General features: G+C 34.7%; 1 protein-coding gene across 1 annotated transcript; it reads right to left on the bottom strand.

The window, feature by feature from the left end:
* Positions 1-6,442: 6,442 nt before the first annotated feature.
* LOC132546642 (dentin sialophosphoprotein-like) lies at positions 6,443-9,214 on the bottom strand. The gene has a single exon (XM_060210364.1). The coding sequence runs from the start codon at positions 9,212-9,214 to the stop codon at positions 6,443-6,445; it is 2,772 nt and encodes a 923-aa protein (XP_060066347.1).
* Positions 9,215-13,143: the final 3,929 nt, after the last annotated feature.

Here is a 13,143-nt window from a genome sequence, read left to right as displayed (position 1 = left end):
AAAAAAGATTATTTGGATGGCACTTTAGCATGGTAAGGTAATCCTTACAATTTTACTTCCAGTCAATAAACCATTACATGGCCATGTTATCTCAATTAACGATTTGACTAAATGTGATACTGCATTGGACAATTTCCCTAATTCCACAAAGGGCGATTAATCCATGATTTTCAACCCAATCCTGCAAATGATGGCAATAAACCTTCCTATGAATCGTCTGTGAACTTTTATCACGAAATGTCAGTGAACTTACAATATTTATGAATAGTCTGAAAACTTTTGTAAATATCAATAAACATTCCTACAAATCATCAATAAGCCTTCCTATGAATGAAACCTTTCTACTAATCGTCAATGTCAGTTTGTTTAAGAGTTGTCAGTAATCCTTCCTACAAATCAAAAATATCCTTTGTTACAAATGGTCGTAGCAGTTTTTGCACAAGCACCGTTAACTTTATAGAAATTCAGTAGATAATCTTTGAAATCAATCTTAAACCTAGAAAGCAAATTTATTCGCCTGAAATTCATCCAGTTATGGCTGCTCAACTTAGGACTTATTACTTATTTTGTAACGCTTGCGGAACTCTAGTTCAATCAGTCGAGTATTCGACAAGACACAGGTTCTTGGTTCAAATCCTTGTGGAAGCATCAGATTAGATGATGGCTGGTACATTGGTTACATTGATGATGCTTTATGTTACTTTCGCTAATATCATTGTAACTTTTGGGAACTTATAGACGAGTTCTTAGAGGAGAAATATGTAACCATGGCAAATACTAGCTGCAATTCACTGCATTGCTATGGAAATCTCTTTAGCTTGATCGTTTGTGCACAAGACTTTAGTAAGTCAGAGATTCCAGGGTTGAATCCCTAGCAGAGGCAATGGAACAGACAATAGCCTCTTACATCTGAAGTGGATGTTATGTTGATGGTTGTCAAGTCTCCTAAGATGGAGATGTAATTCAAAACTCAAGACAATATCGGAATTCACAGTATTATATTTTGTTTAATTATGAATGAACATTAATCATAACAACATATGATGACAAATTAAGACAAAAGACGAATGATTTAAGTACAATATGTGAATAAGATGTTGAAAGTATAACTCGCATGGCTTAAAATACAAAATATTGAAATAAAAATATCATGACATTTGACATCAAATGGGAAGACGAGTACCATTACATAAAACAAGAGCTCAAGGGTAACTTAGCTTCCTACAATAGAGTGACATCATATAACAGGAAGTGACATCATATAACAGGAAGTGACATCATACATTTTGCGAGTAACTATATTGTAACCAAGTTATTTGGTCACATATTAAGATTGAAAATTTTACTGGCAAGAGTTTCTTCAAGAGAGAAAAATGATGCATAATGTGATTACAAATGTGATTATATTGAAGTTGCTGTAGAAATTTTAACAATTTAAAATTACATTTGTGGTAGGTTATAATCACGGGATACAATGATAAATGTTAATATATGTATATACAAAAGTATTAATATTTAAGTGTAAAATAACTATCCTGAGCATTCATAACTTGATTTCTATTTTCGTGATCCTTCATCATTGTTATGTCTTTCAACCCTTTTGTATCGTGTTTTCTTATCAACAATCTTCTTGATTCACCTGTTTATGGTCTGTGTACACCTTAGTTCTTTTCAGACACTTCAGTCCCTTCTAGAGAAAAATAAAGAGCCAAGAAAAAGCAGAAAAAACACTTATATATAAGGATATATACCATGTTTATCTTTTGTATCTCCTTTTCAAAAGAGTTAACAAAATAGAGAACATAAAACTTGACTTCCTCAATTTACATTTTACCGCAGGTAGCATAATAACCTGTTTGGAAAATCAATCATATATTCGTGCATTTATGATATAAACAGATAAAAAAAATCATTTATGAAATAAATATTGATATTTGATTGTTGAAATGTTGGAAAAGTGGTAATTGAACATGCATAATTTAATACTCTACAGAAGTATTTGAAAATCTTTGAGCTTTTGTTGAATAAAACCATAATTGCCATTTCCACATTAAAGTAATATATGAAATAATTATAGACGTTTCTTTCTAGTGTTTCCAAGCTGTGATTACCGAGTTGAACTTTATATCATTGGTCTGACGTGTTAGCTAAACATTCTGAGATCAATTTCTTGGCTCTTGGAGATCAATTTTGACAGAATTTTTGGGTGCGAACATTATGCAAGTCGAAGATTTTTTTACCATTTTCAGTCCAAAACATATCTGTGTACATTATGAAGGTTTGCATGTTTCGCAGGTTTTTACAGTAATATTAACAGCCCGCATAAATTCACTTCATTGAAATTGAGAAGCAGCATTTCAGGACATTCATTGACGATTTTTGGTCAATTTCACATCAAGTACAGTGGCCTGAAAATACATTGTAAAGAATTCAACAAATTTCATGGTGAACACTGAAAATCTCAACTTTTACCAGCCCTGTCAAAATCTGAAAATATGTGGCGATGTTATACTATAGATCAAAACATCCAAAAATGATACACTTTGAATTAATATTTTCTGTGGACTGGACCTGTGTTCAGAAAAGACGTTCTAAACTTAGCTCTGGTTTAAATGAGTAAAATGTCTGAGAAATACTTCTGAGTTTTAGATCTGCTTTACACCATAATTTTATCTACACACATGCTTTATGTGATTTGTGTGCATAACCCAAATCAAAGAAACCAAATTTTGTTTGGTTTAGTTGCGTTATTTTTTCTCTCCAACAAAACATTTGATATACCCTAAATAGATATGTTTTTGTTACATTTAAAATTCAAAAGACAGTTCACCGACTTTGATACCACGGTTTAAAATTGATTTTTAGTTACATGTAAAAAGCATCTTAGTTAAGTGGTTGACAATGTTAACAGACTTCAAAGTAGTGTTCCTGGCAAAGTGAAATCAATCTCTGCTCTAAAAAATTAAATGTGGTAAGTAACATCAAGATTTGATTGATATTAAGAGCATTTTCAAAACAAACATTTCTGTAAATAAGATATCTATGAAAAGTGTTCATTTTTATCTTTTCGTTTTGATGTCACATTAAGAATATTTCTGAAAATTTGTTTTTTTCTTCATGTATCAAACAAAACAGAATGGAAATTTAATCAGCTGCAAATTTTGAGTTGTATCATATTTCTTGATTTGCAGGCAGGTAGGTCACTATCAATGAATACTTGGTAAATGGATTGAAAAATCACAATAAGAGTCGATGAAGTGATGCAAACACTCAGAATGTACCTAATACAACATTTAATTCTGTTTCTGTCAATCAAAATGATCCGACCTTTACCGTAATCATGCATTCCCTTACATTTTGCCATAGGCTACGTCACTTTATCAATTTTATCCTAGATCTTCTGTGCGTTTGAAGTCCCTGAAAAAATGTACTTACTGAAAATGTACTCCATAAAGCCAAGCATAATATATGGTCCCATTTTTATCAATTTAAAACAACTTGTGATCAGGCTTTCCAAAAATGTTTTCATATATAATGCTATGATATGAATCAAAATTAAACCCTCTTATCTCTGGTAAGACGCTGAAGAATTGGGTCGGGTAATAGAAAGGCCATGAAAATATATAGGTTTACATTTTCTAAAAACGTAAATTGGATAAAATATTGATGGTATCTAAAATGTGTAATAAACATAAACAAAACTGAATCGTACCCAAACCACGGTTCATATAGTTTTTCGATTCACTTCCAATATATCGTAGAAATTCATATAACCTTTCAGATTCAGAATACTCCAATGCCAAAAAAAATCTTTTGGTCCCTGTGGAATTATCGTGGTCAATTTTACTCTATACTGGAAAATACCTATCACTATAAAAGTTCCATCCTAATAGGTTGTTTATTCCTTATCAAAAGTAAAAGTTGAAAAATTTAAGACTCCTTATACAAATACAAGTGACTGTGAAAACTATGACAAAAGTTGATAAGATGAAGTAAAATCATGATAACTTTTCTTAAACTTTTTGTAAAAACTTGATGGAAATTGGTGAAAATTGATAAAATTATGTGAAAATTCAAAACTATGATAAGATTTATATTATAAATTATGATGAATTAGTCACGAAAAAAAAAAAAAGAAAAAAAGAGAAATGATTGACATAATCGTTATTGATGTTTTATCAATTTGCCATTTTAATCTAAGTAACATAAGAAATTTCTGTTTACATATGCAGTCTAGTAACTTGATACACCTGTGCTATGATGTAAAGATGGAAACAGATAGTCAACAGTGACATGCAACAGATGTCTACATTTTATATATATATGACTCATGCAATAAAAGTAGGTCACTTTCATAAACATTTTTCACACGGCTATATTCTCATGTTTTCCTGCCTTTAAAATGCATCTTTTCATGAAAATTGAGAAAAACCTTGAAACCCTTCTGACAGTTTTGTGTAGATGTAACTAGAGATAAGGCCTTGTAATTGTGAGAGTGACTGCCAGATTTACTATTTAAGGTAGGTAACAGTGATCTGTTTCGTATCTTTAAAGAAAAAGAGTTCCACAATAGTTCAAAACTAACTAGAGATGTTGTGAGCACATGAACTTCTCTTGAAGTAATTCTTATCTTGTAATTGATGTGAACAATCAGGACTCCCCACTGTGTGATTGTTGTAAGAAATCTCCTATATTTAACCTTACAATTTTTTTTTTCTGTAACCACATGTTACATAACACAGAGACATGAAAAAAGTATATCATTAATATCAGAATGAGGTTAGTCAGTTTCCTTTAAAAAAACATCAGCTCAGGGTAGTTTTGAACAGACACTAGAATCTGCAGTAGTTAAAAAACAAGGCATTAGCAATACTCTCCTAACCTAAACTCTTTATATTTTAAAAATTGTATCACTTTAGGGACTTAATGTAGCAATGTTTCATTAGATATTAAACCAAAGATGATTAAAAAAAAAGAAAAAAATGCTGACACATTCCACAAAATGGTGATGTTATCATGTTACAAAAGTACAGAAAATGGATAAAAAATGGCTTAAGGCTAACAGCAGTGAAACATTCATGTATACACAGAGTATGTGTGTGGTTCTATATGACGAGGTAGTTCATTTACTAATTTGCATACAGATGATCTATGATCATGCAAGGTCACCCGATATCAAGGTCACCTCATGGAAAACAAACAAATGATGACAGCTGTGATAGAGGATCAATTGTTTCCAGTACCATCAATATATTTAACTTTTATCGTAGAAAAAAATCTTACAAACTTCTCCATGCTCAATGTCGATTGGAAATCCTTGTCAAATTGGTCGGAATATTAGAGTCTGAATGATGAAAAACAGCCAAAATTTGAATTGCAAAATATAAACTTTCAGGATTTAGGGCTAAATTGCCAAATTCCACTATAAGGTATGTGAGCTATGAAGTAGTTTCCAGAAAGCATTAAAGTCACAATTTCAATAATGGAATTTTGAGTGAATCAAAATAATGCATTATGAAACCAGTTCCATGACTTCACACTTCAGTATCTTGTAGAAACAATCTAAGAATTTCGAGAGTGATCAAATTTTTTTTACAGAAATCATAAACGATAAATATTTCTAACTTAATACCAAAATCACATTTTTGGTACTGGTGGATTTCATTAATGATGTCACCTGCCAAAATAATTTAATTCCATATGACTGTCCCTTACTTGTTTGTCCCAAGCATAAAATAATGTAAAATCACGTCTTTTCTTTGGGCTCAATTTTCATGGTTTTTCAAAAATAACTCCTTCATGCGATATCAATTTTGTGGATTAATATAGCTCAATACATCAACTTATATTAATTTCAACTGTTCTTGGACATAGATGAGTTTGTGGTTTGAGGGTATCCAAGAAATGAAGGAAAATAAATTCCCGACAAAAATTAATAATTTTACAGTATCAGTAATTTATTAATAGAAATATTAATTGACTGAATCAATGTAACAAGTGATCCAAGTTTAAGTTACTTTAAAAAAGTTGTATTTATATGAAGTACACAATAGGATGTAACACAGACCCTCAGATATGGAAGTTTATGAAATATTTTCAGAGATTTGAAATAAAAATTTTCTAGAACGTCATAAATCGTCATTAAGCATCAGGTTCTAACTTTTAAGAATAAAATATGACTAAATTTGGTAATTTTCATTACTATTGAATATCGCTGATACTGGAATTAATTCATCCAGTATCAACACATGGTCATATCAGATATGCAAAAATATATCTGAAAGTTGATGATGTTAATCTTCGACAAAAAAGTAGATAAAAACTTGCAATGATGAAATACTATGACTTAATTAATAACTTGCAGTAATCATTAAAATCACCGAGAATTGTACGTATGTAGCGTGTGCATGAGTACTGTAATAAAAAAAAGGAGTCCAAACACTCAGACAAGTGTTGATAACTTCTGACTATCTCCTTCGTCAGTAGTTACTGTCTTAAATCTGCTTTTGTACACATTGTGGTCATATGAGCCCCGTGTAGGGAGTGTCTGAGACTGACCTCTGACCCCAAAGTCAGTTCCTGGGTTTCTCATTTGTTGTGCTTTTGGAGTTCGTATGATGGGAACTACTGTGTATTGTTGTTTTTGTCCAACCGGAGGTGGGGGGACAGGTTTGCTTGGCTCCTTAGGGAAAACCTTGGCATTTTGGGATGACTTTTTTCCTGATGGTTTTAAAGTAGAAGCTTTTTCTGTTACTGGTTGACTATTGCTAGCACTGTTGTCAGCTTTCTGTTGTGATGACTTTGATTTCTTCTTACTAAACATACTTCCAAATAAATTCCAAGAGGATTTGCTCTGCATAGTCACACTAGTCGATGCAGCCCGCGGCCGTTGTTCTGGCTGCAGTTGACTAGATTCCACAACAACATTACCAGAAGATGGCATTTCGTGAAAACTATGGCGATACGAAGCAGGCCGATGAATCTGTGTGGCTAGATTGTTCCCACTTTGAAACATGTTGTAAATATCCGCTGAGCTTGCAAAAAATGGCCGTCTGCCATTCTGATTAACGTTGTCCACAGAAATGAAACGACCTTTATGTGGCATTCCATCAGTGCCACCATTTGCAAAAATATTATCACAACTTGTGTTTGCTTTTACGAAATCACTCGAAGTAGACATATTTCCCATTGAACTGACCCCTGAACTATTTGACTGATACGAGAAACTTCTCCCAGGCATATCACCTGCAAATGGCACACGTCCTCCATAATCACTACGCGCTGAGTTAGGACCCCTTGTATCCATGGAAACCATACTTTTCAAACTTAACATTGGTACACCTGAGGAGACCTGGGGTTGCATTGCAGGGTCAAGTTGTCCAATCCGACTCTGATCCATGTTTTGGGAATTCCGATGTGCGTGAGGGTTGTAATAATTATCATTTCCATAGTTTTGCTTCATCGTTTTTTGATGGAAGTATAGCACTTTTGAATCATCTTTCAAATTTTCATTTGTTTTATCGAAGTCATAGTAATTCCTATAATTTCGATCCATATCAGTGAATTTGTCACATAAATCCCCCTCGAATCGGCGTAAGTCCTCTGGAGGACCAATATTTTCACCACTTTGTGTCCTTGCACCACGCATTTCTATCGAAGTCCCAACCTCAGTGTTCCCCTTCTCGTATACGTTAGTCCTGTCATACGAACTTACTTCATTATTGTTAGTATGATTTGACATTTCCATCTCCGGACTTACGTCTGTTGCATTATGCATGTTTTGATTATTTTCTTCTTCTTCAATAATTGCCAATTGTCGTAACTTTTCCTGAAGAGAATTATCTTGCGATTCTACCATTTTGTTTCTCCGTCGTACCGCCCAAGTGTTCCGTGTACTTGGCTGAGAGTTAGTCAAAGCTGGCTTTATGATTGGTCCATTGAAGTGAACAGAAGGCTTCAAATCCCGTTTCCCAATATTACCGTTTCCCTGATTACATGAATTTTCCAGGTCAGAATTTGTTGTTGATGATGACGAACTAGATGACAATGGGGATGATAACGACGTTCCTGAACTTGAGTTTGTACCATAACCGTCATCTAAACTTTCGTCTTCCGATACTTGTCTTTTTGGGGACATAAATGTCACTTTCAGATGTGACCTGTCCCCATTTCCCTTTGACAAGATAGAATTTTTACACTCTGGTACAACCGTCACATCCGAGTCAGCGAAAATCTTTTTTGATTCATATTTCTGACGACTATGATTCATGCTTTCCTCATTTCTCTTTTCTTCTTCCGTAGTCATCATGATCATGGTATCAGCTGATGAATCACTAGCTGAATCTAACACATCATGTGGATCGAAATTGTCAAGCATTTGTGCTGTGACTTCCGGAGTTAAATGTTTCATTGGAGGACTAAGTAGGTCACCAACTCCCTCATCAGCCTCTTTCTCAACAGTCCAAATTGTGTCATGCTTTGTGACATTGGTACGAGTCAAAGGCTGTGGTTCTGGAGTTGAAGCACTTTCTTTAGAAGAAGAATTTGAGTCATGACAAGGTGACTTGGGAGAGGGTGGCATTCCATTGGTTGAAATTCTGTGCGGTAAACCTCGAGGAGGTATCTGAGGAGGAATATCCGATGAATCTGAATTACTCCTGCTAAAGTCACTTGGTTTGTTGTTTGTATTTAACACAACATTTCTGTTATCAGCTTGACTGTTGGAGGGAAGTCCCTGTGTGGAGTCGTCCTGCTGACCAGACTGACTCCGAACTGATTCGACCTGGTCACTGCGGTGTGAGTAGAGAGGAGACTTTGACTCATTTACCTGTGAATTGTTTTTAGCTTTGTCACTGCCAACTCGACGTGGCAGCGAACTAAATGACCTTCCTGTTGACCCTGCAGAATTAGACACGGTCCGGTTGTACGGATATCTCTGAGTCAACACAGAAGAGTTCGGAGATGTTTTTAACAGACTGGATATTCCCCCTTTGGGTGGGAACTCTCCAGCTTGCTCTGTTGACTTCCTCACATCTCGCCGGCTCCGAGGTGGTAGAGGTGGTGTGAGCTTGTCATCACGGTTCACCGTATCCTGTTCATTTTTACGACTTGCCTGGGGCATCCTCCTTGGTATGAAGGATTGTTGGTAATTCTCAATCATATGTGACGGCCGAGATGAGCTTTGTAATAGTTGATGGTGGCTTGTGCTGGTCATTTTGTAATGTTCATCTTTTCTCGACACTCATGAATGATTAGCTGAATATTCTCCTTGGAACAACACCCAATAACACTATGATTCACGTAAATATTCCTGTAATAAATAAATGATGACTTGTACAAAGTGTCAACATTAGAGTCATTTTTACCTGTGATCATTAAGTCTCATCTATATATCACAATCATTGAGTTCCATTCATTGCCCATCCACGTAAACTACATACCAACTGTCATCTGTTTGTGCAAAGTTATGCATGGTCACACTCGAGTAATCACCCTGGTCAATCAGTCAGACAGTCACAAAAATGCCATATATTACATTGACCAATGGTCAAAACTGACCCTCTGGCAAAAGATGGTCCCTTGCTGTAGACTATCTGGTGTTGGCAGATCTATAAGACCGACAAATTTGACTTTGTCTAAGTAGAAAATTTTATCAACACAGGTGAATCTACCAGACATGTTGAAGTAGATCCAATGAAAATGATGTTCATTGAATTAAAGTTTTTTTCTGGTGTAATCCAAAAATAACGGTGTTAAAATTGAGATTACAAAACAATTTCTTTTCCACTTCACAAAACAAAATCCAACAAAAACTGACTAGGATTCCTCAGCTCCCACGTTATTTCCAATAGAGTAAATCACCAGGTGAATTTTTCACAGGGTTGTTAAATCAGTGTCTGAACACAGGCCTAGCAGGCTAATTCTGCACAGTAATTCAATTTGGTATGCAACAGCTGGTAAACTGGTCAATACCTGGTCTGTTTCCTCAGGGCAGTCAATGACACAATACCTGTCCTAACCAAAGTAGAACACAATACCTGTCCACCGAAACAAAACACAAATAATCTAGTACAGTCATACAACTGGTATACCTCAACATAAGCTTTCTGTTCATTCAATGAAACTGGAATTTGTTAATTACAAGGAGCGCAGAAACAACAGTTGAATTTAAATCAAGGCTATTTTCTGGTGATGTGTAGTTGTGTTGAAACACTTTCAGAACAAATAAAATCCAGATTTTTTTCTTCACAATGCCAGGTGCGCTGTGTTTATGCCAGTGAAATGATTAAAGTGCAACAAAGACTTCTTAAGTCTTCGACCTCACTTCCAGCATATATATCTGTTTACTATCCAAAAGTTCAAACTGTCATTCTCCAGGTAAATTTCAAACCAATCATGACCTGAATTTTTTCCAAGTTAAGTAAAACAGGACAAAAACAGCCAGTTCTCCTCCGTGTATGTGAGGAGTCTGTATGGCCTACAGTTATAGGTACTTATGTTACATGCGAGTTCACCACAGTAACCTGTATTTCATCAACGAACCTAACAGATCACACAGATGCTCCACGCGTTTCAGCAGCAGACGACTGCCCTCTGATGTGCAGGATGAGTCAGAAGGACACTACAGTGACTCGAAACCTTACACAACACTTGCAAGTATCAAATTTACCATTAAAATCCAAAAATCGTCTTCAACATCACAATCCTATCCCCAGCTGTGTAATGGTAAAACAGACTTAAATTCTCATTCAAGTGGCAAGCAGCGGGCAATCTCTTCATTTATTCTCCTCTTTTTTTTCTCAAAGCTTTCCTGCTCAAAGCACAATGTTTTTATCTCGGTTCACTTTTTGGAGATCTTTGCCGACTCAGGAACGGTTTCCAGAATAAGTAGAGTGAGTGACCACAGCACCTGGATACTCTCTGTAATATAGGAAGACAAACAGAGTCAGTCAACCATTCAACCATGCAATTTTAAAGTGTATCAAACCTTACCAACATCTTTAACTTCTTTACAGAAGTCTGGTTATCTTATCATAAGTAATTCATATTGGAAATAAACCTGACATGTTCCTCAGGTTCTTCTTAAAACTTTTCATGGTCCTTATATAAAATATATAGGGATCATAAGGAGGACATAACTTGCAATAATGTGAAGCAAAGTATCATAAATCAATTTGGTTTTACACATGATCTATATTTATCAAATTTCACTTGTTTCATTTACAAATAAGGTAAATTTAAAATGTAGTGGAGATAGAAAGAATGATGGAGAAAAATAATTTTGTGTTTATACCCAAGTTATACTACATATTTTCAAATCTTTCAAAAGAAAAAAAAAAGGATTGATAGTGGGTTGTGAAAGATCATTGACTAGGTTTCATGAAAAGACTTCGCAATATACAAACAAATGACAACTTGATATCAATCTAAATCATTATATATAAGCCAGGTTCCTTTCAGCTACAGATCATTGTAAATATATTCTTACCAAGTAAGGCTTCAGGACTGAATACAATTCAGTTAAACAAAACTATATAATATCTATAGCTGATGTAGACGTTATGTATAAGATAAAATTTACTGCGCAGAATGCTTCTCTTAGTACATATGTACTTAAAAAAAAACAATCACCGAAAAAATATATAAAAGACCTTTTTTATAAGTGATATAAAATATTTTGATATCTAGATATTGTATAACAAAATTCATCAAAGCTATCAGATTAGGATCAGGGATTCTGGAGAACCGGAGAAAAGTATACCACTTCAAGACGGATGTGAACTTCCCACAAAACGACACACTTGCCATGTTTAAATCTATAATCGTGTAATAAATTTCCGATGAATCAGCATAAATTTCCAGACACTTGTATATAATGAAACCAATCGGACAATACCTTAATATATTATTAGCCTATTTATGTTTCCAGAGATAAATTTTTCATAAATCTTGAATTTCACCTCTCATTGTACAAAGTTGCCTGCGTCTAGAGCATTATGAATGACATGGTACATTTAAGTCCTACAGAAAATAATGGGCCTGTAAGACCTATAAATAAATGTTGGTGGGAACGATCAGATGGATTGTGACACTATGTGAAAGCTACTGGCTGTTTATATTGATACCAATGTAACATATCCTATCTGTGTCTGGGGCTGGCAGACTTCCAGTGTTTACAATAATTTATGCTTTTCAATACTGTAAACAGGTATCTATAATAAATATATAGGCTACAGCTGATTGCAATCTGCTGCATCGGTACATACAAGCTGAAAAGGCCACAGACCAGATGACATGATAGTTACTATTTGTAATTAGTGACAATTTCCTTGCTCTGCTATATTTATGAAATTCTTATACAGGTCACTTCACATAAAACTTATCTCTTCAGCAATATGTCCATGTCTGGTAATAAGCCCATCACCTTTATTACTGTTCTGTAAAAATTTCATTACAAATAAAAGGCTATTTCTAATCCTGAAATAAACTCCGCCCCCCCTCGCTAACTTTCTAACATTTCGACAGCTTAAAGTTAAAAGTTTAAGTGTCTTGCTTAAGGATACATGCACAACAACACAGACCAATTCAATTCTCAAGATTCCTGTGAAACACAAACTGCTACATGGGGAAGTTTTACAGTCGAACCACACACCTCGAATCTTCATCAAATGTTATGTAAGCCAACGCAGTAATAGCCTGGACTACCAAGGTCCCTTCCCTTGTATGTACAACCTGTTAGCTAACAGACCTGTTGTATATTCTGCCAAGCAGCATTATATAAATGGCAGTTATACAGTCTTTGAACACTGAACCACAAACAACTATAAGCACTGATCTATCCCCTTGTCAAGCACATGATAATATACCTCGTAAAACCTGATACCAGCTCCTACAATTTCTTAATTTCCACCAAAGCATTCAGAAATTTCCTAACATCAACGATAAATAAACAGAATTCATTTTCCGTAATCATCTCTCTCTCCATTATTTCTAATGTTGATGTTTTGGTACTGGTTCTACAATGATACAGACCATATTTATCCTGTTATAAGCCCAAGGGGTCAACACATTGCCTATGACACAAGAGTCAGGGGTGGGCTTATTACAGGTCATTGAAAATCATTATCATTATTATGTTCTTTA

The sequence above is a fragment of the Ylistrum balloti genome, unplaced genomic scaffold (genome assembly GCF_031769215.1).
Source record: "Ylistrum balloti isolate Yb309-2 unplaced genomic scaffold, AGI_CSIRO_Ybal_v1 Utg369900, whole genome shotgun sequence".
Taxonomy (NCBI): Eukaryota; Metazoa; Mollusca; class Bivalvia; order Pectinida; family Pectinidae; genus Ylistrum; species Ylistrum balloti.
Note: the sequence above shows the minus strand (reverse complement) of the source record. Positions and strands in the feature narration are given on the sequence as shown.

What these genes read in the sequence shown, in the direction of transcription:
- LOC132546642 (XM_060210364.1), bottom strand. Translation starts at nt 9,214, where the DNA reads ATGACCAGCACAAGCCACCATCAACTATTACAAAGCTCATCTCGGCCG.